The sequence below is a fragment of the Synchiropus splendidus genome, chromosome 16 (genome assembly GCF_027744825.2).
Source record: "Synchiropus splendidus isolate RoL2022-P1 chromosome 16, RoL_Sspl_1.0, whole genome shotgun sequence".
In the NCBI taxonomy this organism is placed as follows: Eukaryota; Metazoa; Chordata; class Actinopteri; order Syngnathiformes; family Callionymidae; genus Synchiropus; species Synchiropus splendidus.
The window spans coordinates 13,536,177-13,560,448 of NC_071349.1; the positions used below are offsets into that span (position 1 = coordinate 13,536,177).

Sequence of the window (24,272 nt, forward strand, 5' to 3'; positions counted from 1 at the left end):
TTGTTGATCCCTGCTTTCCATCTCCAACCATTCAGAAAGTCAGGGTCGGGACACATGAGTCATATTCACTCTTTCTGAGGATTCATGTCTCTGACCTCTGACTGATCAATGCTTGATCAATGCAGTCAATGCACCACATTATTCAGCCTCGTGCTTTCCCTGCCTCGGCTGAAATGTCATTCAATCAGTCTGAAACGTTTCTGTCACTTTCACGTTCTCGCTGACAATTAGATGATTGAAAATTAATAGCTAATTTTGCACATCATTACGGTGATTGGTTTCGCCCTCCCTCACGGTTGGGATGATTAGAGGAATCCATTTGTCGCCCTGCCAGAAGGAGGATTAGAATTATCGGTTTAGAGGGAAAATGAATCCAAATAATCTATTTATTGTTTCATCAGCGGAAGACATTCCACTTAACTGGGCTTCATTTCTGAGCTGCTGATGTTTGAAAGACGATCATATTTTAAGAAGATAAGTTAAATCAGTTGCTAAAACGCAAGGTTTGGTTGAGATGCCCCTCAAATGTCTCTCAAAATTAGGAAACTGCTGCCCAAAGGATTCAGACTTTCCTGATATATTTCAGTCAGTTCGAAAGTATTTCCTAAATATCTCACTTGAATTATTGTACGTCATAAAATTGTGATGTTTCTCAGCCATTTCTTTAGATGGTTAACATTTTAAAAACTGTGACAATGTGTCTGTGTTGTTGCTTGTAACACAACATTTGTTCCACAAACGACAAGGATGTTTGACGCAATAGCAGGTTCAAACCACCAGGTGACCTTACAAAAGGGCGGGGCTTACTTCGTGATGTATTAAAAAGCTTCAAATACTAGTGTTATGGTGTTATGCCTTGTGTTTAAATAAGATTAAATAAGTAACCTGAGTGAATATTTTGTGAACGCGCAATGTTTTTTTCAGTTTCGTTTAATCTCACTACTCACAGTTAACTCACGATTAATCGCGAATTGATTTTTGCATTGATAAAACGTTCCTTTTAGTTACATGAGGAACACGTTAATAAAAGTGTAATTGATCCGGGATTGATCGCAAATTGACTTTGCTGCGCGATGAAACACATTTAAATCTATTGACAGCCATATTATTTAAAAAAAAGCTAATTCTCTGACGTTGCACTCGCTCGCCGCTGCCCTCAGTGGCATGAAGCAGTATTGCAACCAACGAGCGGCCTCAGCGATCATGCGACCTCGTGACTGAGGTTTTCTTGCTGCCCTCACTTGATTCAGATGATTCATAGTCGTGACTGTAGCTAGCACCGTTGATCCTCCTCACATCCGTTTTTCGTCCGAGGGCTCCGGATGACTAATTCCATGATAATCCGCTGGATCTATTATTCATGGTATTTTTAGGAATCGTGCTGCCTCATCCAGCAGAGCTACTGCTGACAAGTGGAGAGGAAGTGCTGGCACTTGATGTCCACTGAAGTTGATGCTGCAGCAGAGGACACATCACGGCTCTGACACTTTCTTAGAGGCTGTTTTTTTTTTCGCTTTTTACTCCACTGACGTTGAATTATTCAGTTATTTGGACCGAATATGTTTTCAACTTGACTAAACTGTGTTGATGGGTAAGAGGTTGAATTCTCTTTGAAATACATGATGAGTTTTTTCTTCATTTCTTAGTGCTCATGCAAAGCTGCTTTACTTGGATGCATCTTCATGTCAAGTGTCATATAAAAATAATTTATTCTTCTTTATTTTTTGTAAAGAGTAAAGGCTCAGAGGTGAAGTCACCATCAGTGAAAGAAATAAGTAAGAAATAAAAGCACCTCTCTGAATTGCACTTAGATTGAAAAGCAGTAATCTTATTATGAACAACTTTTAGGTAGAAAACACAGCAGCTGGTTCTAATTCTCAACAGAGGCCCAATAGTGACCTTTTCTGAGTCGTGCCACTTCAGAATGCGCCTCTCCAGGTGCTATTTGGCCCGGTTTCAGAACCAGCTCTGCACTCTTACCATCTCCTGCCGCCTCAGCGCAATTGAACACCCGTGGAGTATGAAGCAGCCTGTTCAGCGCAGCGAGGTTCACCTCAGCTCACCATCCGTCCCAGGCCCCGCAGCGTCTCGCTCACCAGCCGCAGTCTGACCTTGGACGTGAAAAAGATCCGATTCTCACAGCAGATATTAGAACACGGCCCATTAAACCAGGGATGGTTCTGGTTCTTGTTGACTGCACCGTATATAATGAGGTACCTTCATCTGGGAAGATTCCACCGGCAGATGGTACGAGCTTCCAGTTTTATCTGCGTGAAGTTTGTCGGGAGGTAATTCAGAGGAAGCAGACGTGAGAGATGAACGACTGTTGTGAATCTGTCTCGTGATCGATCAGTGAACTGGAGACATTTTTCTCTCTGAATGAGCAGCACAGAGGGAGCACCAATCATTATGATCATTTATGAACAGGATAGATTACTGTGCTCACTGAATATGATATTGCTATGCCACGTCTTGATTATCATAAACTTTTTTCCCCACTTTTTTTCAACTAGCTATGGTATTTTATATTTATTTTTATTAGAACAGATTTCAAACCAGCATAATTCAAAGTTCACTTGAGCGATGACACAAACCTATGTATTAAAACCCTGTAAACAATGATTGAAGGGGGATTTAAGTCGGAGGTGTTGCTTGTTGTGTGATGTCACATGTATGGTAGCTCACTGGATAGTCCCTACAGGTGACCACGTGACTCAAGCAAGCTGCCTTCTGTTTTCATTTCGGTATCGAGGGCACCGCGGGGCAACGTGCCACTCTTCACCCAGAAAACACGACACTACCATTATGGATTCTCTCTGGAACTGCTTCTGTTGCAGATGTGATTCTAAGTACGGATAAGCAAACGCAAATGGATGGATTAAAAAAAATTCTTATTTTCTGAACATGAGGAAAAACTGGCAACAGATTAGGGATGAATGAAATCGTGATTTTAAATTCATTTGAACATATTGACCTTTATTTTTATCACCATGTTTTCATTATTAAACTAAGAATACGCAGCCACATATGCCCTGAAAACAACCTGGCAACAGATGAGTGTTTTAACAGTGCTTTAACGTCTTATTTCCCTTTGAAAGTTATGAACAGTGAAGCAGTCACGATTTGGTAAAATGACTCGTTTGTGTACGTAATTGTCATTTTTAATATCCAGTTTTCATAACGTCAAATAATTGTGCTCGATCCTATCTGACTGATTTCACGCCACCGATCGGCATTCTACGCTGGAGTCCCAAAAAGCTCATTAGAGCGCGGGCGATAATCTGTTCGACTCTAAATTGAGTTTTCTTTACCGTCGTTATTACATCTGCAGCAGGATGTCATCTCAGATACAAAAGTCATTACTGAAGATGTAATTTAAAGAGAGCAAGTGACATTTGAGGGAAGAAAGCGGCAGAAAAGTGGAGACGCACAGCAGCATGTGGCGGCAGCTCTGTGCTGCCTGAAGGTGATGTGAGCTGACAGGTGGCATCATGGGTAATAAACTGCACACGTGTGGGGTGAAGAAGCTACAGTCTAACCTTGGTGACCAGAGGGCGTCTCCTCCGCTCAACACCAGCTCGTGTGAAGGTGCACCCTCTCTGCTGAGCAGATACATGGAGTGGAATGTTAGATATCAATACTACTTTGACATGAAAACAGATGAAACAAAGGAGATAAAACATCAAGTTAACATCAATATTATTGTAAAGAATGAAAAAAAATGACATTTTTAAACCAAAATTGTTAATACTACCAAAATTAAACATGGTGAGTAATTCAACAATAATAATTGCAAAATAATATTCACAAAACAGAACCATATTGGATTAGAAAAAAATATTCTGACAAAAAATATGTTTTAGTTAATTGATATCTATGGTAAAATAATATTCTTAATTAAAGGAAACAGAATGATATTTCTATGATTTTTACAAAAGGAAAAAAAAAATTAAATGCTGTATTTAGTGAGTATTTCTAAAAAGACACAATTTTAAAAAGAAATGTAAATTTCTGCATCAACGTCTTTATTTGTATCTCGTCCAAAAATAAATAAATAAACCATAAAGCACAAACCTGCAAAGCTACCACATACAAACGGCCAAACGACAGCAGTTTCATATCTGGACTAGAACATCCGGACTTTTTTTAAACACCGTTTACCTTTGAACATCTGCGGTTACACTTCATTCAGCCAAAAATTCACGGTCGATACACCAGAGATATTCGTCCTCTCACATCGAGAATCACAGACGAGACGTCAGCGCCGGAAGGACTCCACGTACATACAATAAAGAACATGTTGCATAGCTTCATTGTAATGTAGAATCGCTCTAGTAAGGCACTTGATGAAAAAATAGTTCCTAGAAAGTGTCTCTTTTTCGATATGCGCGGTTAAATTATCAGGGAAAAAAACAGTATTTTGTTTTGGCCTTAAGTCTCGAGTTGAACATTCTGGAAACATTGTGCATAATGAGCTCGACGTTTCGACTCGGACCTCCACACAAGCCAACGTTTCTTCAACTGAACAAATATTGTGCAATAAATGTTGGGTTGTGTGGAGTTGAAGCGGTCAAACTTCAATGACATCGGAAAAAAAGAAAACTCCAGTAGAATCCCGAGTCGTGGACTCGCCAGCGACGGCGGCGTTCTGCTCCTCAGATCGGTCCGAGTCTGGAGAGACGGAGGTAGTCGGCCTGGCCGCAGCGTGGAGGAGTATGTTACCCAGAAGCCCCGTGAACAGAGTTTATCCGAGCTGATCCTCGTACTGTTTACGGAAGCAGTCGCCAGCTGGGAAGAAATCCCAACAGCGTTCCTGGTACATCTTCCACACATAGGACTCCTGAGTTTACACAAAAGGTGTAACAAGTTATTATGTTAAAAACATCACGGCACAATTCAAAATCTGTTTTATGTAATCAGCGACACTATTTTCTAAAATAGAAGGGAAATAAAAGTGCTAAACGTTTCATGTAGAACTACAAAAACAGTTGCTGTGGCTGTACTGACCATAGTGTTTTCAAAATACACTCATTTGTGACGTCAATGCTAAGGCCTCTCATGCCGCCCAAAAAACTGAAACATTTCCCTCAACAAATAAATAAAACTACTCAGAAGAACGGGGTTCATAATGAGCTTTAAAGGTCAACGCTGATGAAGAACTAGCTACCTGACCAGTGTGCTCCGTCTCATCCTTGTTGATGAGGTACATCAGGAAGAACCTTTCAGGAAACAAGACCAAAACAATGTGTCACTATTCACCCAAATGGGGAAGAAAGAATCATTCATCCAAAACCGTTTTCACATAAAATGTCACAATCTGAGTCGGCGTGACGCGGCGCCGAAGTGAGCAGCATCTTATCAGCATCAGCAAATCACCTGTCGATCCCCAAATCGGCAGTAAATGGCAGCGAGTGACTGTTTCTCCGCAGGCGCCAAGTCACGATGAGAAACCTATTTTCTAATAAAGTTCAAGCCATTAAATAGTCATGAGGCGGCATAATGAGGTCGCACATGTGACTGCAGAGCGAATGCTGTGTTGTCGCTGGTGTTAGCAGGAGAGGGGAGGGGAACTGTGGGACAACAGGAAGGGAGGAGTCACAGAGGCCTTCAGAAATGTTAAGAAATCTCAATGAACTTTCCTCTCTCAGGGGACACTTGAACAACTTATCACCAATAATGTGGACGCGAGATTTGCATGTTTACATGGGCCGCTTAATCCGCCACTGGGACCGCGGATTAAGAGTCTTCCATGAATTGACAAAACATTATAGTGTTTTCACAGTGTTTAATTGGATTACATTTATTATTGTGAAATACACGTATGCACCAGAGGAGTTAATATATTTTTGCACTCATAACCTGAAAAACAATCAAACTTTTTTATAGATTAGAATCATGTTAGACAATTGCTTAACCATTGATATATATGTTATACATATAACTGTTTATAGCACTTATTTATGAGCCTCAGAATAATTCTCCTCCTGGCAGCGCTGAAGATTGCTAGATGCTAACAGTTTAATTTCAGTACTTTGATATTAAAGCATCCCATGGCCAGCTATCAGTTTTATTTGGAATAATGTAATATAATTTAGAATACATGTCAGTGCGCATAGGAAAAGTGGGCTCCTCTACTAGTCAGGTTGACTTAAGGAAATAAAAGAAATACTCACAGATAATTCGCTAAATTGTGCTCTTGCAAAGTGTGAGTCTCGAAGCCATGAGGTGTCGTGTCAAAATAGTCGTTCCCGATTCCACAGATGAAACATTTGGTCTGAGGGTGGAAAAGAGAGTGAGACATACTTTCTCTGCAACGCGTCAGGCACTGCAACAGTAGAGCCCACTTTAACTCTATTTTCCCAAAATACACCCTGATAGGCTGATATTTTCTCACCTCCATGTCCTCTTTCACCTGTTCCTGCTGGTCTCTTAACTCACCAAAGGCATCGATGATCAAACCTGAAACAGGAAATGTGAAGGCATAAATGGAAGCTGAACAAAAACTGTGGTGATCACTTGACTTCTCAAGCTATTGAATGCTGTTTTTATAATAAAGTGGGATTTCGTTTTCATTTCACCCTGGATGATGGCCAAGAGGATAACGATGACAAAGAAGAAGAAGGTGATGTCAAACAGGATCCTGTAGAGCTCATAGGGATCACCAGCCGGGTCCTCGATCTCGTCCCCGATGCCTCCTCCTGCTCTCACTCCGACATACATGTGGAACAGGTAGCACTGTGGAGGCAGCGGAGGGTTCAGGGGGGAACAGCTGATAAAAAAACTGATACCTACAGTCATCATGTCGTCACACTTCATGTCTGGCTCGTCATCATCTGCGCTCTTGTTGTAGAACTTTCTGAAGAAGTTGAAGGCCACCACAGTGTAGAGGTAGACCACCACTGCCAGCAGGCCCACCGTCAGCACCAACTGTTAAAAAAGAAAACAACACTTCAAGATTTAATAGAGTATATTCACACTTCTACATTTATGAACTCAGACAGAGGTGAATAGTGAGAATTCCAGTGGGGCCTTGTTACATACCAACAATGTCATCGAGGGCCAACAAATAGTTAGAAAAAAAGTGATTTTTTTTTTTTTTACCACACACATTAATTTGCTTTTTTATTATTTATGTACACACATTTTTATTACGTCTCTAAACTGATTCATTGTTATATACATTACTATGTATACATACACAGAAATGATAAAAATGTAATAAAAATTGATATTACTTTATTATCAAAGAGATGAATAACTCTAAATACATGTCAATAAATAGGTTGACAATCTTGAAAAAAATATGTATATTTTGTCATAAAAAACATACATTTATCTCACATGATCGTGAAACAAAAAAATAAATATCTAGTACTATAAAATAGATAATAGAATAATAATATAAACTATTTCAAATTCCATAAATAAAAGAAAAACAGCCAAAAAGGGAAATGTATTATATTTTTGTTAACTTTAAGCTTAAGGTTCTGAACATAAGGATGACTATATAACACAAATAGTGAATTGCTTATGTCAACTTTCTTATGGTTAACTAGGATGGCAAGTCAATCAAGAGAAGCGTCACATCTCAATTCAAATACAGAAACATCAAACACAATATGCAACAGAAGCAGCAGAAGGAAACAAAAACATGGGAGAGCCTGCATCTTCAATTCATGAAGTCATTGCTATTGCTCTTCCAAACATCTGACTCTCCGTTTAGATTTAGCTCAAGCTCTTGCACAAACAGAGCACCAAAAAACAAACCAAAAAAAAAAAAAAAAATCCCATTAACAGCGTCACTGTCATGCCCGGTGGCTGCAACACGGGGAGGTGTCGGCACTTCCTGGCACAGCATTCTATTTTGAGAATCAACGTCAATTTGTCCCTGCGGTAGGTTGACCTGAGGACCTTCGCTTCTTTGGCTTTTATACTTGAATATCAAAGAAGTACTGAAAACGCTTGCTAAATCCGCTAACTTCCCACCAATATTCTCTAATTGTGTGACAAGGGAGACGTGCCGAGGTACAAGAATAGACACAAACACATGCAATATTTACTAGTCGCTGCTTTTCCGCTCAGCCATGCGTCACGCTCATTAACATCTATTATCCACCCTAACATGAGTCACGGAGGTCACAAGTCCTGGCTCCAATTTAAATATAATGCCATCAATACATTCAATTTTCAGTGGAACAAACAGGCAAAATAATAACAGGTTAACAATAATATTGTTAGGAATTAATAATCGCATATTTTTGGCATGTTTTGGGATTTATATATTGTAATTTTCCATTGTTTTATCTGCCTTTACTGTTTATATGGACAAAAAACCTTGACAATGGTGCAACAGCTCAGCAGCGCTCCCTGCTGTTTGAAAGAGTAACTGCATTCTCATCGTCCACACCTGTTTGCCGTTGTGGGTGACCGAGGACAGGATGGTGCGCAGGGTCTTGAATCCCATCGCTATGTCGAGCAGATGAGCAGCGAAGAAGAAGTTGTTGTAGTGACCCAGAATGGACATGGTGGTGTACCACACCAGGTACAGGAAGGACTGGTGGAGAAAGGAAAAACAAAACCATTTATTCACAGTACAAATTGTTTCATACTGCTGTGATATACAGCATCAAAATCTACTTATTTTTTCATGATTTGAATCTTTTATTTAATATAATTCGAAAATATATTATACATATATAGTATATATAATATTATATCAATATTACGTATATAATATATTTAAAAATAACTTGTCATAATACTGTGATTAAAAAAAACATTTTTAGCAACTTTACTGGCATATAGTTGGTAATTATTTTATAAAAATATAACCTTTTATTATTACTATTGTGTACATTATAACCAGTAATTTCGGTCATCAAAAAGAATAGAATATCATGAGTAAGTCAAATAGTTTTTGTCATTTTAAAGACATCTCAAAGAAATGTACTATTCCTTCATCATCTTTCGTCATCGACTTTAAACTCACATTGTCAGTAAAGACCACGCCCATTTTCCAGATGTGATACTTGGTATCGATGGAGCTTAACCTGTTGGAGACAGAATGTGTGAATCCACCTCAGCTCTATAAGTTGCCCTCTCGGTTGAATCTCTCACCAGGAAACCAGTGAAGCCTCTTTCGCATCACTTTCTTCAGTGGGGTTGAAGTCCAGAGCACTTTTGTCGAGCCCCAACAGCTCTGCGATCCTCTCTGCGCCATACAGATCCCCATACTTCTTGATCACCTGATTATTATCAAGGAAAACAGTGTTGGGCGAACTGAGCGACCAGAATCATGAAGTGCAGACTTACTTTGCGCTTGACAAATTTGTCCCAGTAGTTGTTTGGAAATGACCTAACAAAAGACGACAAAAAGTGATTCAATAAAGAATAGATTTGTGAGGTAAGATTTTGAAACTCACGGTGTGTTGATGACAAGTCTGTCCCACTGTCCCTTGATGTCGTCGTCTGATGGCTGCTCGGTTATGTAGAGCCCAGCGAACTCCAGCTTTCTCGCAATTTCCTTTTCCCGTTTGAACACGACCAGGGGAACCTTGGAGGGATGAAGAATGAATTGAAAATTGGCAAACACAAAACTATACTGTTAGACAAGAAACTATAGAATTATTTTTCTTCACCAGTTTTCACAGCAAAATATGTATAAATATTTAAGAGCACTGGCTCTACTTTGAGTCTCTCCCAGACGTCCAATATCTGAGGGAGCCCAGCCAAAAACCCATTGACTTCTTACTCAAGATTTGTCTTTTGTCCACCAAAGTGACCTTGACATTTAAAACTCCAAAACTAAATGGGAACTATCTGAATTACAGTTGCACTACTAGTCAACAATCTAATTTTCAAGCTGGTACATTATACCAAGGGGCTCTGTTGGCTGTTAACATGTCAGCTTTATCTACAGCTCAATAACAACACCGTCACATTCTTTATTTTTATTGCACATTGTGCAGACACGCAGAGCAAGCAGGTATTAAATATGTATGACTTCATAACAATGTTATTGCTTCAATGAAGGGCCTCTTTAATGAGAAATGTTGTTACAGCAGCCGAAAATTCCACACGGTTGGTTGTAGTGACTCTACCTTCAGGTAGTAATATCCCACGACACACAAGAAGGAGATGATGGTGTGAAGAATGGCAAGGCAGCGAAGAGTTGGTGCCATGTAGCCGGTGCTCTCCTGCAGGACAAAGTACTCCAGGGCTCCCTCCTCCTCCTCCTCCTCTCCGACTCTGTTCCTTCCATTCCAGGGGTCTTCATCGTCTGAGTAATCGCCAGTGACCTGAGAGGAGATGGAGGATTAAATCAGTTTTCGGCGGGTTTCAATCAGAAGACAAACTGCTGACGCTTACTTTGTAGAAGAGAAGGATGAAGTTGATTGCAAATGCCACGAAAAGAGCCAGAAAACGGAGGTTGTAGAAGTTTCTAGCCAGGTAGTTCTGAGAGAGACAGTGCACTCTTGTTTCACCTTTCCACATGATGAATAACAGATCAAGGATTTAATACTGACCAGCATTTTGGTTTGGTAGACTTCCAAACCGGCGAAGAAGCTGGCCATGAAAGCCTCTGGAGGTTCCTTCTTCACACCAAGCCTCTTTTTCGGGGCTCTCTTCTCCTCCAGAGGGAGGTCAGGGGGAGGCTCGTCTCGAAACTTGTCATTATCTTTCTTCTCTCCATCCTCTGAGCTGCAATCACACAATTCTATTTCAAGATTCTGTCTGCTTTACTGTTTAATATTTGATACACACTTATATGAGAGGACGATACTAGATCTGGCTCACAAGTCAAAGTATTATATTTTCATTTCGAAACACTCACTCTCCTTTCTCCGAGTCTGACTTGTAGTCTCCGTTCGAAGCTCTTTTCTTTGCAGCCATCTACAACAAAAACTTTAATTGCAGTTCATCAATTATTTAGTGTGCATCTTGGACCTCTGTCACTAACCTGAGCCTTCTTCTGTTTCACTGCACTGGCTATTGAAGGAGCATCGCCCACCACCACTTCAGACACATCCCCCAATCCCGGCTCCGTCCCATGCTTCCCTTCCCTTTTCGGCTGGATGTTGAGCAGCTCGGCCATCAGGTCGGATTCCGCTGCATCCCCTGGTGACATCTGTCCCATCTCAGCCATAGCAGACGCTTCGTTCGCCTCCATCTTCTCCATCTCCATCACGTCTCCATGTATTCCAAACTGCGTGGGATCCGGCATGTTGCCCAGAATGTCGGTGACCTTCATGTTCTTGGCTCCTTCAACAAGGCCGCCACCAAACATGGTGGTCCATAAGATGTGGAAGAAACCCCAGATGAGGCCATAGATGAAGTGGAAGAGGCCAGTGAAGATCATCCAGAAGAAGGCGAAGAAGCCACGCACCATCTCACGCACACTCATCTTCCGGAACCTTCTGTACTGCCGTCGCATACTCTTCAGAGTGAGCAGCTGGCGGAAGTTCCCCAGGCTCTTTCTCATGGAGATGCAGGCGATTGTAAAGGCGGACGAGGACTCCATCATCGTGGTCTCCTCCTCTTCTTCTTCTTGATTCTCTGTCATGCTCTGGCTGTCATCTTCATCATCCTCAGGACGCTCCACTGGGTCGGGTTCGGAAATTTGTGACGCGAGCTGCATCTCAAAAATGGTGTCCTCACAGAAGTTGACAAACAGCTCCATCTTCTCGCTCTCCCCACCTTCGTTGACCACGTCGAAGATGAATTGGCGCTTTGACTCCTTCACCTGAGGCTTCTCCCACTGCGTGCGACTGGACTCACTGATGTCAAAGTAGACCCGCTCAATGCGTTTGGCTCCTCCCATGATCTCAATTCGGCCCAGAAATGGCGCAAAATAACTGAGGACACTCTCAGCCAAGTCCAAGAACGTCGCAAGCCGAGCATCATGCGGCATGTGCTCAGAGAGGTTGGTTAGCAGCACTGCGACATTGAAGCCAATGTCTTTGGCTGGTTCATGGAATCGCTCCACAAACTGCTCGTAGTTGAACATGTCGTTCTCGTCAGCCTCGGCGCACGAGAGAAGAAACTCAATCTCGGATTGCGAGTATTGTTTCTGGTTCTCCATCGACTTTTGGAAATCCTTTTTGGAGATGATACCTTTGCTCTCTGGGTCATACTCCTTGAAGCTGTCTGAGGTGGTCAAGTCCTTCAACTTCAGGAACATGTCGAAAAACTTCAGGATCATCTCCACGTTGCTGGAAGACTCCACCAGAGTATCCACCATTTGCTTTCCAATGGTTCCGTTGACAACGTTACCTGAGAGGTGGCAGAGCATAACATCATGGGTTTCAGCTAAGCCTGGTTCTTAGTCAGTCTGTCGAAGATTGTAAAGCTGAACCTCAGACTTAGAAAATGAAACAACCTTCGAGAAGTGAGAGCATCATGACGATCATGTCCTTCTGCAGGTCCAGCAGCTCTTTCAACAGGTCGATCTGGCTGGAGTCCTGTTAGCAGGTGCAGACAAACCAGAACACACAGAGAATCACACAGATGACCGATGATGAGCCTGGTAGGCTCCTCTGCAATATCACAAAACTGAAAACCATAGGGTCCTTCAAGGTAAAATTCATCCATCAGAATCGGCGTTAATAATGTCTTTACTGTCCAAAAGCAGATGGCCGGTTCGGTTTTGGCCGGTTGGGGCTCTCAGAGGAGTGCGTGCTCAGCACATCATAAATCAAACATACGCTGTGATGCGCTAAATTCGACCCTTCCCACCTGTATTCTACCTCACTCTGATTTTCCACCGTCACAATAAGCCCTCGTCGATGACCATGAGACAAGGTTAGGTGACTGGGTTTGAGCCCTCACAGGACTTATTGGGCGAAGAGGAAACGTCAGAAATGAAGACATAAATCATTGCAGCCAGGAGTGTCGACGTTGTACTGCAGATGCCGAACTATATTAGAGTCTAGGGCGACCTCTAGTGGCTCACCTGAGTAAAGTCTATTTATTGATCACTTGGACTGTGTGCTTACATTACATAAGATTTTATTTAAACTGAGATTGACTGACCTGTGATAATTTCATCTGCATATTTGCAAAGACATGCAGGAAGCCGACCACTGCATCCCACAGCCGACTGTGGGCCAAACTCTGCTGGTTACCGATGCAAGGACCCTGAAACACAGACAGTTAAGTACTTACTGTAGAACCGATATTTTACTGGTACTGGCACTGGAATATGACAAAAACACGGTGGGATTTTCGGAGATGAGGGTCTTAATTTAATTTAGGTATAAAGTAAATAAGATTTCAGTCAGTGAATTTTTACAAGGAAGTACAAGTGTAGCTAGATATTTTAGAAAAACATGATTTTTTTTACATTTTGAAACACACTGTAAGAACAACACAAATCGAGTTTGATGCACCTACCTGTATGTATTCAGTCAACGAGTTAAAGACTTGCTTAGCAACAGCCAGAGCCTTGGAGAAGTCGCGCTGGCCCGCCTCATCAATGACCTCTTTACCAGAATAATACCAATAGAAGTCACTTATAGACTCCTTGGTGAGACAAGGAGAAAATATCAATATATTTATCAAAACATAACTCTGTTTCACTCAGCATTTCATCCTTACCTGCAGCCTCAGCAGGTAGTCCACCGTGCTGATGATGATATTCACGGTGGTCGTATTGCCAGTCTGAGTCCTCAGGAAGTTCTGAAAGTCTGCCAAAGACAATTTTTCATTATGAACCACCAGTCGATGACGACGGAACAAGCCTACCATTGTTGTGTCCTTCGCAGAGAAGCTGCAGGAACCTGAAGAGATCTTTAGTGAACTCGTCGTTCTGAAGAACTTTGGAACCTGATCACAGGAAATTACGGTCAGTAAAATACAAGAGCTAGCAACACTATGACTCATGTGTTTGGCCTCAAAAGCTAATCCCATGTGATACATTAATAAAAGTAAAGCCATGAACAGTGGACACGTGGATAAACTAATGAAGGACATGCATTTAAAGAGATATTACTAGAGCTCAGTAACACCAGAGTGTTCAGTGAAATTAATAAATCAAAGAAAAATACTAATAATGTATGAAAATAACTGAGCTTATTCGTAAAAACTTTAGGATGCAGGGAACATTTTTCAGTTCACCAATTCCAAGTGAACCACATCACTTGAAGTTAATCATTCTCACGTCAAATATTAAAATATGATTAATGGTGTTGAGTTAACTCTTCTTCTTCTTTTTCTATTGAATGCTGCAGAAAGTCAGTAATAGCTTGCTGCAGCTAGAAACATCTGAGCATGAGATGGCTTTTGAAAGGTTTTGAAAGTTGTGAGATCAGTGAAAAATAAAGAACATTTCTACACTCTATTATTTTTCTGACACCATGCATCCCTACTGGTTAGCATCACAGAATCAAGAAACATAAAATGGGTCCAAAAGAAAACTAATATTTAGTTTATTTCAGATGCTCTGACAATAAATAAAAATATATATTTCTGGATGTAATATGCACATGCAAGTGTTTCTTCAGTCCAGGATGTAAATCAATTGCATTCAGGATAAAGAAGAAGGGATTTTTTTTTAAAGGAAGGAGCAAGAAAAAAGGAGCAGAGGATATTCAAGAGAATGAGTAAAAGCTAAACCATGTATTTACCCCGCTCACTCACGTTGACTGCGACCGATGAGATCAAAAACATGATCAGAAGAAAACAAGTAAAGGCAGACATAAGCAAAGAACATTGATAATTGATCAGAAGAAATAGGTAGAGCAGAGAATGATTGTGATATACATTTATATTTACATGCACCATCTACAGACAGTTGGTTAGATTCAGGACAGGTTAGAAAACTTCACTTATGCCTGAACTTATGGGTTGGAATGAGCATGACAAATACTTCAGTTCAAACTGATAGCTCTAAAAATCATGTCATTATTTTGCAGCTATAGTTTTAAAAAAGACATGAAATATTTCTTTATTAAATTCGATTCAGTCCATAAAACAATTACATGAAATCACACTGTCTATGGAGCGATCGAATTAGATGTTATTATAGTTGAGATGGTTGTTAGAAAGCACAGCTAGGAATCTGGAGTATTTATCCATTTCTTACTTGAGCCTTCCTCTGTGACCATACCCAGACCTTCTGCTTTGTTTTGCCTCTCAAAGGCGTTAAGGTCCAGAACACTGGAGGAAAAATAAAAACATCAATTCACTCTACATCTATGTCAATCACTCAGAGGATGAGTGAGTTAGATTTGAGAATCTGTGTTACCTGCATGACATCATCAGTCCAGATAAACTTTTAAAAAAGCCAACGTCTCTTTTCTCCTTCAGATAGTCCAGCATTTTCTGCGTGGAAAAAAGTTGATTACGTTCTTCCACCAAATGTTACACCAAAAGAAATGTGGCTCTCATCCGACAAACCTGCTGAACCACAATGTTTCCTCCATTTAAAATGGAAATCCCTAGTTTTAGGGTGAACGTCACCATGTCGCCAAGTCGACCTGTTGAATAATTTGCTGTTAGAAATTCCTCATGAGGTAAAATGTTTCAGAATAATGGGGTCTTCAGGCATAACCATGTACCTTTGCTGGCACTGATCATCTGCAGCACCATCTCTGCGGCCCCTCGGTCGTGCAGCCTGGCTTGTTGATACAGCATCTTCTGCTTCTCCATCTCCTTTTCCTGCAACATGAAGCACACCAATGCAGCATGTTGCTTAGAGTATGAAATGTATGTTCAACCTACCTCGAATGTCTTCTCCTTCCCTTCCTCCTCTTCCTCCTCTTCACCCTCAGCACAGCTCTATCAGGCACACATCAAATAAAGCTTTTGTCCTGAACACCACTATAGCAATGGATGATAAAAGGTACCTTTGCCATCATGTCTGCATATGCTATGTACAGAGGATCTTCATCCAGGGAACTGAAAACAGATTCAAAGTTTGGATGAAAGCCCTCCTGGTAACTAAACAAATGGAGATTTAAACATCAGGACATGTCCTGCCAAAACCTGCCATTGTGTTGCAGGACTGTTCAGAACTCGGAAGCAGCTGTTTCTTATCGTAACTCAAACATCCCTTCACACTATGACAGCATCACCGGTGAGAGTCTACCTGCACTCCGTCAGAGCGTTGTGGCTGAAATGCAGAATGAGCTGATGAAGCGGGTCCGGCTGCTGCCTCTCCTCCTCCTCTTCCTCCTCCTCAACTTTGGACTGTATTTTCTAGTGAAATAAATGCAATCTTAAACGTTTGTTGACATTTGGCATCCATCAAAAAACAGTGGTTCTCAAACAGCTTCATAAATTTCAGCACTTGAAGGACACAATCCTCCACTTCACACTTGAAAATTAACTTTTAACAGAGTCACTTTTCACATTTTAATTTAACCTTCTTTCCATTTTAATTCCGATCAATGGGACTTCTGGATTTCAATTAATATTCCATCCATTTATAGGACACACTCCTCATTGTGCAAAACTTTCATCACTTGAACAGTTTGAGAACCACCTGACTGAAAAGGCACACATCACTCATCAGTTTCAATGAGCAGGCAGTTGACATGCACAAACCTGGAGCACATGCTGACACACAGAGCAGCAGCCAGAATGGAATCAAGCATGACTCTCCATACGCCTATATGACACACAAACTTCATCATAACGGCTGCACAGAGACTCCAAATTTAACAATGGTGACAGACGGACGTTTGCATTTTACACACTGCATTCACAGGATTTTCACAGAATCATAGGAAATACAAGATCATATTCACCACTCCATACAAAGCTGAATAGGGTCGAAATGATTGAGTGTTATCTCAGCAAACGCAGGCTCTGACATCATCAATGATGTCATGCTTTGCTGTAAACGTGTCTTTTCACTGACCAGTACACAAAGACACACGAGAAAGTGCAGAACTTGTAGCTCTTGACAATGAAGCGGGCGGGGCAGGGCTGGCCCACTGTCCGTGGTCAGTCGCAACATCACTAGGGGGCAGCATTAAGTACTTACTGCAAGGTCCTGCACTAGCTTCTCCTCAAAAGAGTACTCCTCTGTTTCTATCCATATTCTCTGATAGGCCAGGAGGAAGAGGTTAATAGAGCGATGCCTGGGGAGGGGTGAGAGGACATCAGCTAGGGTTAGATCAAAGCAGAGCAAACGCTTGAGGCTCATTTTGGTTAGTTCAGCGTGCTGGCTCATCCAACTGGTCACTTCAGAGCAGTCTCTCTCACTAAAACAACCATGATGCAATAAAGAGACATCATCTCTGCAGATCACAGCAAAGGCTGCACAATATATGCTCATTTATGTGTCATATGAAATCATCCATCTGCGATCTGAACATGTTTTACAAAGCGAGTGCTTTTTCTGTCTAGTGTGTTGTAATACAGCTGAATGTCAGTGGCAGAGGAGGAGTAAAACTACTAAATATTTAGGATGAAAAAAAACAAAAAGCAATCTGTAAGTTTTTGTTCAGGGATGTTTTTCGCTACACAATGGCCAGGGTTTCCACTACTGTATTTGAAATTTGAAATTCTTATATAATAGAAATTCTTATACAGATATTTCCAAGACATTAAAAGAGCTTAAGTTGAAATAAGGTGATATAAAAACTTGAATATAGCTACCATCGTGATTTATTGTGCTATTGTCAAACTGACGTTTGCTTTCGTTCACTTTTTACTTTTAGTAACATTTTTACTCAACTACCAAAGCTCATGGGGCACCTTAGCTTTAACACAGCTAGTCTGGTTTCACTGTACTTGTACAGTGTTTGATGTTTTGGCAAGTTGCATGACTGACTATAGGCACATAGGCACAAATGAAATAAAATTATTTTTAAGTACTTGAGTGCCATTTCTGTGACAGATTTAGACCAAAATCCAGATCTCATTTCTCAGCAATATTGTGCAGCCTCAATATGACAAAACAGTGAGTGAATACAAACAATGACAAGGGCTTTGATTTATTGGTGTTTTCGGAGCCAAAGATCGACCAGTGGAAATAACCAGGGGGCATATTTGAAGGGAGAATTTGTGCCTGAAGGGAAGCGTTACGAGGAAGTGGGTCGCCATGGCAACATCGGTCAACGTTTACCGTCAGCATGTAGAGCAGACTGTCACAGTCTGTGTTCTCATGCATTATCTCCAGCCAAATATGTCGGTAGGCATTCAGGAAGTAATTATTATTTTTGTGCCTGAGGATGAGTCGAACATGGAGTGACATTGAGAGAAGAAAAAAGAGAGCGAGAGTGGCATTAAGAAAAGCTTTGTGTTTATTCCCCCAAACAGGCGGGTATCACCTACATGGCTAACAGTGTCTGATAATTATTAGTTACACCACGACATAATTCGCCATCAACCACTGAGAATAAATGAGACGTGCTGCCAGGCTGCCAGGTCTGACTGAAAAAGACCACCCTTCTGCTCGGGTCTCATAATTGTTTTCTTCCCTCCTGAAGCGCTCTGCCTGACTTCCTGTGATTAAGTTACAGAGCAGCAGGGCATGAAATTACTAGTGTCCCCTTTTTTTCTGTTCTTTGATAATATCTGCAGGCCGGGATGGTTCTGGACTCAGCAGCAGAGAAGGCTGCACATTAATGCGGGGTCAAGGCTCAGGTAAGAGGAAAAATGAAGAAGTATCGTGAGCCAGCAGGAGGAAGAATGAGAATGTGCTGCTGGTTAGACAGAAAGTGACAACACAATCACAGACGTTCTGCAGGAAAATAAAGCTACACATTATCACCAAGAAAAATCCTAGTTTCTGCTGTACAGCTGAAAGGAGCTGAAATACCGTATTGAAGATTGTTAAGCATCACTGCAACAAAATATTGGGTGGCAGCAGAGCACATACCTGGGCAGGTTGTAAAGTGGAGCCATTCGGAAACAGGCAACAACAGCGCGCTTCCTCTGCTTGGACAGCAGCTTCTGCCACACACATTTCTTAGACCGAAGTGGCTGTTCCACCTGGTCAGAGGTACGAAACGAAACAATAATTCTTTGATGGCACCAAGTAAGCCAGGGGTCGAATATGTCAACTTCAGCAAATATCTTTGACCCCTAAAGGGGTGATTCAGTGTACACATTAAAAACACATCAGAGAATATAGAAATGTGTACTGCTTGACACATTAAAATAACTAAAAAAAAAAGGTGATTTATCAATAAATGTATCACACCGGCCATCACAATGATCAAGAACTCTTCCTACTGGAGTTAAGAAGACAGATGGAAGCAGAATGGTATTCCTCATCTGAAATTACAGACCTCTTCCTCCGCTCTCATAATCCCTCAGTCATTACTGTAGCTAGCAGATGTGGGGGCTCTGTTTTTGTGTCGATGACTTCAACTTATTTTAACTGTTAACTATTATGCTATAACTCACATCCCACTACGTGACACTCAATAGGTGGTTCACAGTAAGCACACCTGTTCCAGGTTGTAGACAGCAGCAGAGATCCTCTGTATTCGGTCCACCACTCGGTCAGGATCCGCAGGCCCGTCACTTCTCATCACAATGTCCTTGTAGAGGTTCAGCTGCCACCTCACGGCGGGGTCTTCCGACTGAAAGCATCACGTCAAAGACATTGTCAGGATGTAATTAACTCTAATAGAAGGCACATCGACGACTTACTTTTTCCCTTAAGTGAAGATTTTGCCTGATGTGATCTTTGACCTCTTCATCTGTGTCTTTCTATTGGATGAAAAATGTTCATCAGTTTGAGTTAATGAGGGGATCAGTCAATGAGCTTTTTGCAGTGACTTCTACTTCTCAGATGACCGCTTTTTTTAAAAGCAGTTCATTGAGGAGCCAAGGGAGAACGGTGACCTCTGACCTCTTGAAGCCATTCTCTTTACGAAAAAACGGAGTCACGGTAGTTCAGGAGAAAATCTTCATGTCTGCAAAAACTGTAATGGAGGGTCTCACCAGGAGGTAGCGAGTCTTTGCCAGGGAGATGAGTTCCTGGTCGCCAGGCGTGCACATGTTAAGGCCGATGGGCAGCATCTTCTTCAGGGCAGCGACGATCAGCGACGTCTGGATGGAGTAGAACTCACCGCGCCGTTTCTTATGTCTCCTTTCTTGATCTTGTCCACCAGACTGAAACAGATACCAAGTTTGAACAACTTATTTTACATTAAAAAAAAAAAACATTTGCAACATACACGAACAGAAATACACACACTCATACAGTAGACCCACAGATAATCACAGTACAATATACATAATTCGCCACCACAAACATAATGTATCACAGAACAGGAGTCCACGTGTTTCCTCAAAGAATGCTTTCAAAAACATGAAGAGAAGACAACAAATAAAAAAACAATATCATCAACGACCAGACTTGTAGCATAGCGACATTAGCTCCAGGCCTCTTCGCTTCACTTACTGAGAAACATAAAAGCCAAAGAGCTGCAAAGTAAGACAGCACATGCACTGCATATCACTCTACCTTTTCCTTAAAGGACTGTCAAGAGAAAGGGAGGGATCGAGAGGAGGACAAGGATGAGAGTGCGGTTAATGGAGGCTTACAGTCCCCAGGTGAACATGCACTGCAATGAAAACCATTTGTTTGCCTTGAAAACTACAGGCAGACAAAGAAGAAGGATTGTTTGCTGGTGAATGAAAATATGTAATTTGTTAAATGAGTGTTAAAGTTTTACTTGTACGCACACATATTACAAACATGTTTATGATACTGAAGCAGCACAAGAATTTGTTATGCTCGATTTATGCCACTGCTAATGTTTCACTGGCCGCCTGCTAAAGTGCTGTGTAATTCTGATGTGCTTCCTGAACATTTTTCCATATGCCCTATAACTGAATTTATTGACTTGACAGTAATGATGAACATATCACACAGCATACACAAATCTTTAGATCAGAGAAATGTTCAACACTGATTCATTTGAAAAGTTGGCATAAAAACTTAGAGTAGTGCTGCGTTTGAAAATATTTTTATACATTTTGAGTTTGCAACATGTGTGTATTGTACCTGTATTTGTTAATATAGCAGCCATGTCACTGAAAACATCAACAAGTAGCTTATTTCAACCAGCAATCAATTAATTGTTGCCAGTTGGTGGTTTTCTTGGTTGGTTGGTTGGTTAGTTGTCCACATCCATACTATTAAATCTTTCTGAGTCTTATTTGACTTTCTCAGTTTAAGTGTAACTCACAGAAACGTCTACCTTGGACATCTTGGTTTTATTGTCCCCGGTCAGGAAAGACAGGTTGTTGATCTCATTCTGCACCACAAAGTTCTGCTCCTCTCTTTTGAAATTCTGGAAGTAGTGGGGTAGAAATGAGCCAGTTTATCAGAGTGTATGTGAGAGATGGATACTCACATGTGACTTGCACCACAGGATAAAGATTTCAGCAACCATTTTGAAAAGTTCATTCGAATCAGCATCTGGCTCTTTCAGCCACCTCGACCTTCGAAAAAGAGGAATTCGAAGCCATTAAAAAACAGTGTTTTAAAAGAAGGTACACAAGCACAGATGACTGATGACTTTTCACTACTTATGTACCTGTTGTTGTCTACATAGCGGATGAGCATGGGGTAAAAGGCATAGAGGTCCCGGCAGAGAACGGCAAACTCATCCAGGATGAGAAGCTCAGCCTCTTGTGTGTCCCCTTTACTGTCGGCTCTCAGCAGCTCCTCTTCAGACACAACTTTCACTGTCTTCTTCTTCAGCTTTTCCAGTGTGGGCAGGAAGTGGCTCTTCAGCAGATCCGCCCGGGCTTTGCTGATGATAGGCTGCACGTACACTGCATCAATGATCACAGCGATGAGTCACACTTGAGAAATGGCCATTTCTGTTTTAGCTGACTCATTATAGCTGCCAGAAGTGATGCTCATTTTTAACAACTGGAGACAGAATGCTGATTTTCAGCAGTAACAGGCTAAGTATACTCGAGTACCTGCTATTCTTTTCATCCACGAGGCCTCATCGATCCCAAGGTTGTTGTTGAGGATCTTGAGGATGTTTCCCAGAATGACGCTGAGGTGTTCTGAGGTGACGGTGGTGCAGCAGACACTTGCGCCGCTAGCTGGCTGGTTTTCAGGGCCCCTCTCCCACCAATACGACAGGTAGTTACACAGCATCGGCAGCACCACTTCAATCACATGTGGCATCTCAGTGTAGCGAGCCCCCGACTCTGCCATGTCATTAATGTCTTTCATCAGGCCGTCCAGGCGAGGCATACCGGGACACATCTTCTCGACAGTATCCGAAACACCCAAAGCTAAAGTAAAGCACATTTTCAGTTGATTTCGATGATCTCTGAATGCATCGTCAGCTTGAATGATGCTCACTTGATCTTTCTCGGGCACTTTTGGAGTTGAAGACAGAGCATGGGTTGTACATGTTGAGTAGGGGCTCCAAGAAGGCAACAGGCATTGCTCCAGCTAAAGTGGCAAGACACTGACCAAGAGCTGGTAGCTGCCTATGGAACACAAAGAAACTGCCTTAACTATTTCACCTCAGTTAATAATATGTATAAAAATATGTAAAACTATCTAAATATTTGCATCAGATGTAATTGTTATCCATGACATACCGTTCAACGTAGATATTTTTCCCAGTTCCAAGAGCAAACAGGCTGGTCAGGATGCGATAGCACGAGACTTGGACATCGTCCACTGAAAGAGGAATAAAAGTTAAGGCCACAGGAATGAAATGGGGAAACAGTTCTGAGCATTTTTTTAAAAGACAGAATCCCTGTGTTCCCTTCCCCACCATGTTTATAGGCAGCTGCACTAACAACCGTTTGATCAGCCAGGACTCACATAGCAGGTCGACTCCAAAGTGGTGCTGAGTGATGTGCTCAAACAGAGCAGTTAGGATGGGAAGCAGCGCGACGGTGGTGTAGTTGATATTCTGCGACACCCCTTTCATCTGCGATCGCGAGTGGGTGAACTTTCCCAGCTTCAGGTTTTCGAACGTCTTCTCGAGATCCTCTGCCGCATTCTCAAAGAAAGTCCTCAGGCCGACCCTCACTTGCTCCGACCCAGATTTCATCACTGTTCTGTACAACAAACGCACAACAGAATGATACACAAGGACACGATAAAGCAAGGAATAAGTCGTTGGTCGTTCCAAACATAGCAGCAGCAAAGGTTTTAAACTGTAAAGCACGAGACAACCTTGTATGCCTCTCACTGACACATGATTTATCGAATGAATCAGATGGATATTTAAATCCAAGGTGAGTTCGTCAGTGGTGCAGTGCAGAAATGCTGCATACACACACTTAATATGATCATCCCGTCCATGTTCAACCGTTCATCATCATCGACGATGTAAAAATGTAAAGTACATTGTTCAGCCTTGGAGCTTGCCATAAAAGAGGAAACAGATTCAGCTCTTATGCAAAGAAGGAGCATTTCTTCAGTCTGCAAGTATCAAGATAAAATGCTTTTTTTAAAACAGCTATTTTTGCAGGTCTTTGGAAAATCCAGCCACTGCTGGTAGTCAAGAATAAATGTTAGCTAATAAACTGATAATGTTCATTGTGGTGTTTGTATAGAAAACTCAAGTAGAGGGATATTTAAATATAAAATATAAGCACTGGAAACGTTGTGGAGGAACTACAGGTGGCTGATTACACCAGCATGAAGGACAGGCTTTAGTCGCTGTGTCCAGAGTCGTCACCTTGTCCATTGGACAGTGCCAAGAAATGCTGCAAACTGAGTTCAGCCTGTAGTTCCCCAATTCGTTCATTGACAGTAGGAGATTACAGGAACATGCACAAGTTTTTTTCAAGATGACAGGACAGTGCATATGGCATTAATCCACGTTGCACCGTCCTCAGAGCCAACTGGGTGTGGGAATCCCACCAAGTTAAAGCATTGATTCCAGATTTGGCTTCTCCGTGGGCTGCAAAAGTGATTCCTGAAGGACTAGTAGTGACTAATAAAAACCACAAGGCTGGCTTTAAAACCTCCTATTACATGAGGAGAAACGTATCTTAAAATATAGCTTACCACAAAAGCAACTCAGTTAAACAACCTGATGTACTGGTGAAGTAACTTTATGAATGTTTTTTAAATGCTTTATTTGTGGTAAAGTTCACTCATAAATATTGAGTTTTAGAGGGGGCGCAGTGAAACTCCAGTTCATGGTACCAAGTATCTTGTGTGTTGAATTGCTGGGTAATAAGCACACACCTGGTGTCCAGAGTGTGAGCCAGGATGTGTAAACAGCTGACCATAGTAGTGGAGTCACTTCCTGCAACAAAGTGCACAAGAACAGCACAAACAGACAACAAGGAATCGGATTCAGTGTTTGAGT

The 24,272-nt window shown here is 41.5% G+C and overlaps 1 protein-coding gene across 5 annotated transcripts in view; it reads right to left on the reverse strand.

Annotated features, from left to right (window-relative positions):
• Positions 1–3,962: 3,962 nt before the first annotated feature.
• Positions 3,963–24,272, reverse strand: part of LOC128747878 (ryanodine receptor 3-like) — a 70,124-nt gene continuing 49,814 nt past the window's right edge. For 2 of the 5 annotated variants that reach the window (XM_053846127.1, XM_053846125.1), the window contains 42 exons: positions 24,149–24,209; positions 22,769–23,007; positions 22,540–22,621; positions 22,295–22,425; positions 21,901–22,224; positions 21,507–21,747; positions 21,324–21,411; positions 21,168–21,260; positions 19,903–20,073; positions 19,609–19,668; positions 19,404–19,538; positions 18,830–18,942; positions 16,988–17,084; positions 16,088–16,197; positions 15,846–15,897; positions 15,721–15,777; positions 15,558–15,657; positions 15,397–15,476; positions 15,245–15,321; positions 15,083–15,156; positions 14,625–14,642; positions 13,744–13,824; positions 13,597–13,685; positions 13,393–13,521; positions 13,033–13,137; positions 12,380–12,461; positions 10,961–12,273; positions 10,835–10,893; positions 10,527–10,701; positions 10,369–10,455; positions 10,101–10,298; positions 9,423–9,553; positions 9,313–9,355; positions 9,118–9,245; positions 8,990–9,050; positions 8,408–8,554; positions 6,793–6,927; positions 6,579–6,735; positions 6,395–6,459; positions 6,174–6,274; positions 5,168–5,219; positions 3,963–4,840 (listed from right to left, as the gene is read on the reverse strand). In XM_053846127.1, the coding sequence (XP_053702102.1) occupies positions 4,745–4,840; positions 5,168–5,219; positions 6,174–6,274; positions 6,395–6,459; positions 6,579–6,735; positions 6,793–6,927; positions 8,408–8,554; positions 8,990–9,050; positions 9,118–9,245; positions 9,313–9,355; positions 9,423–9,553; positions 10,101–10,298; positions 10,369–10,455; positions 10,527–10,701; positions 10,835–10,893; positions 10,961–12,273; positions 12,380–12,461; positions 13,033–13,137; positions 13,393–13,521; positions 13,597–13,685; positions 13,744–13,824; positions 14,625–14,642; positions 15,083–15,156; positions 15,245–15,321; positions 15,397–15,476; positions 15,558–15,657; positions 15,721–15,777; positions 15,846–15,897; positions 16,088–16,197; positions 16,988–17,084; positions 18,830–18,942; positions 19,404–19,538; positions 19,609–19,668; positions 19,903–20,073; positions 21,168–21,260; positions 21,324–21,411; positions 21,507–21,747; positions 21,901–22,224; positions 22,295–22,425; positions 22,540–22,621; positions 22,769–23,007; positions 24,149–24,209 (5,837 nt within the window). In that variant the 3' untranslated portion in view covers positions 3,963–4,744. Of the gene's footprint in view, positions 4,841–5,167; positions 5,220–6,173; positions 6,275–6,394; positions 6,460–6,578; positions 6,736–6,792; positions 6,928–8,407; positions 8,555–8,989; positions 9,051–9,117; positions 9,246–9,312; positions 9,356–9,422; positions 9,554–10,100; positions 10,299–10,368; positions 10,456–10,526; positions 10,702–10,834; positions 10,894–10,960; positions 12,274–12,379; positions 12,462–13,032; positions 13,138–13,392; positions 13,522–13,596; positions 13,686–13,743; positions 13,825–14,624; positions 14,643–15,082; positions 15,157–15,244; positions 15,322–15,396; positions 15,477–15,557; positions 15,658–15,720; positions 15,778–15,845; positions 15,898–16,087; positions 16,198–16,987; positions 17,085–18,073; positions 18,174–18,829; positions 18,943–19,403; positions 19,539–19,608; positions 19,669–19,902; positions 20,074–20,428; positions 20,444–21,155; positions 21,261–21,323; positions 21,412–21,506; positions 21,748–21,900; positions 22,225–22,294; positions 22,426–22,539; positions 22,622–22,768; positions 23,008–24,148; positions 24,210–24,272 lie in introns of all 5 variants that reach the window. The other 3 variants (XM_053846122.1, XM_053846124.1, XM_053846126.1) reach the window with 3 other exon arrangements.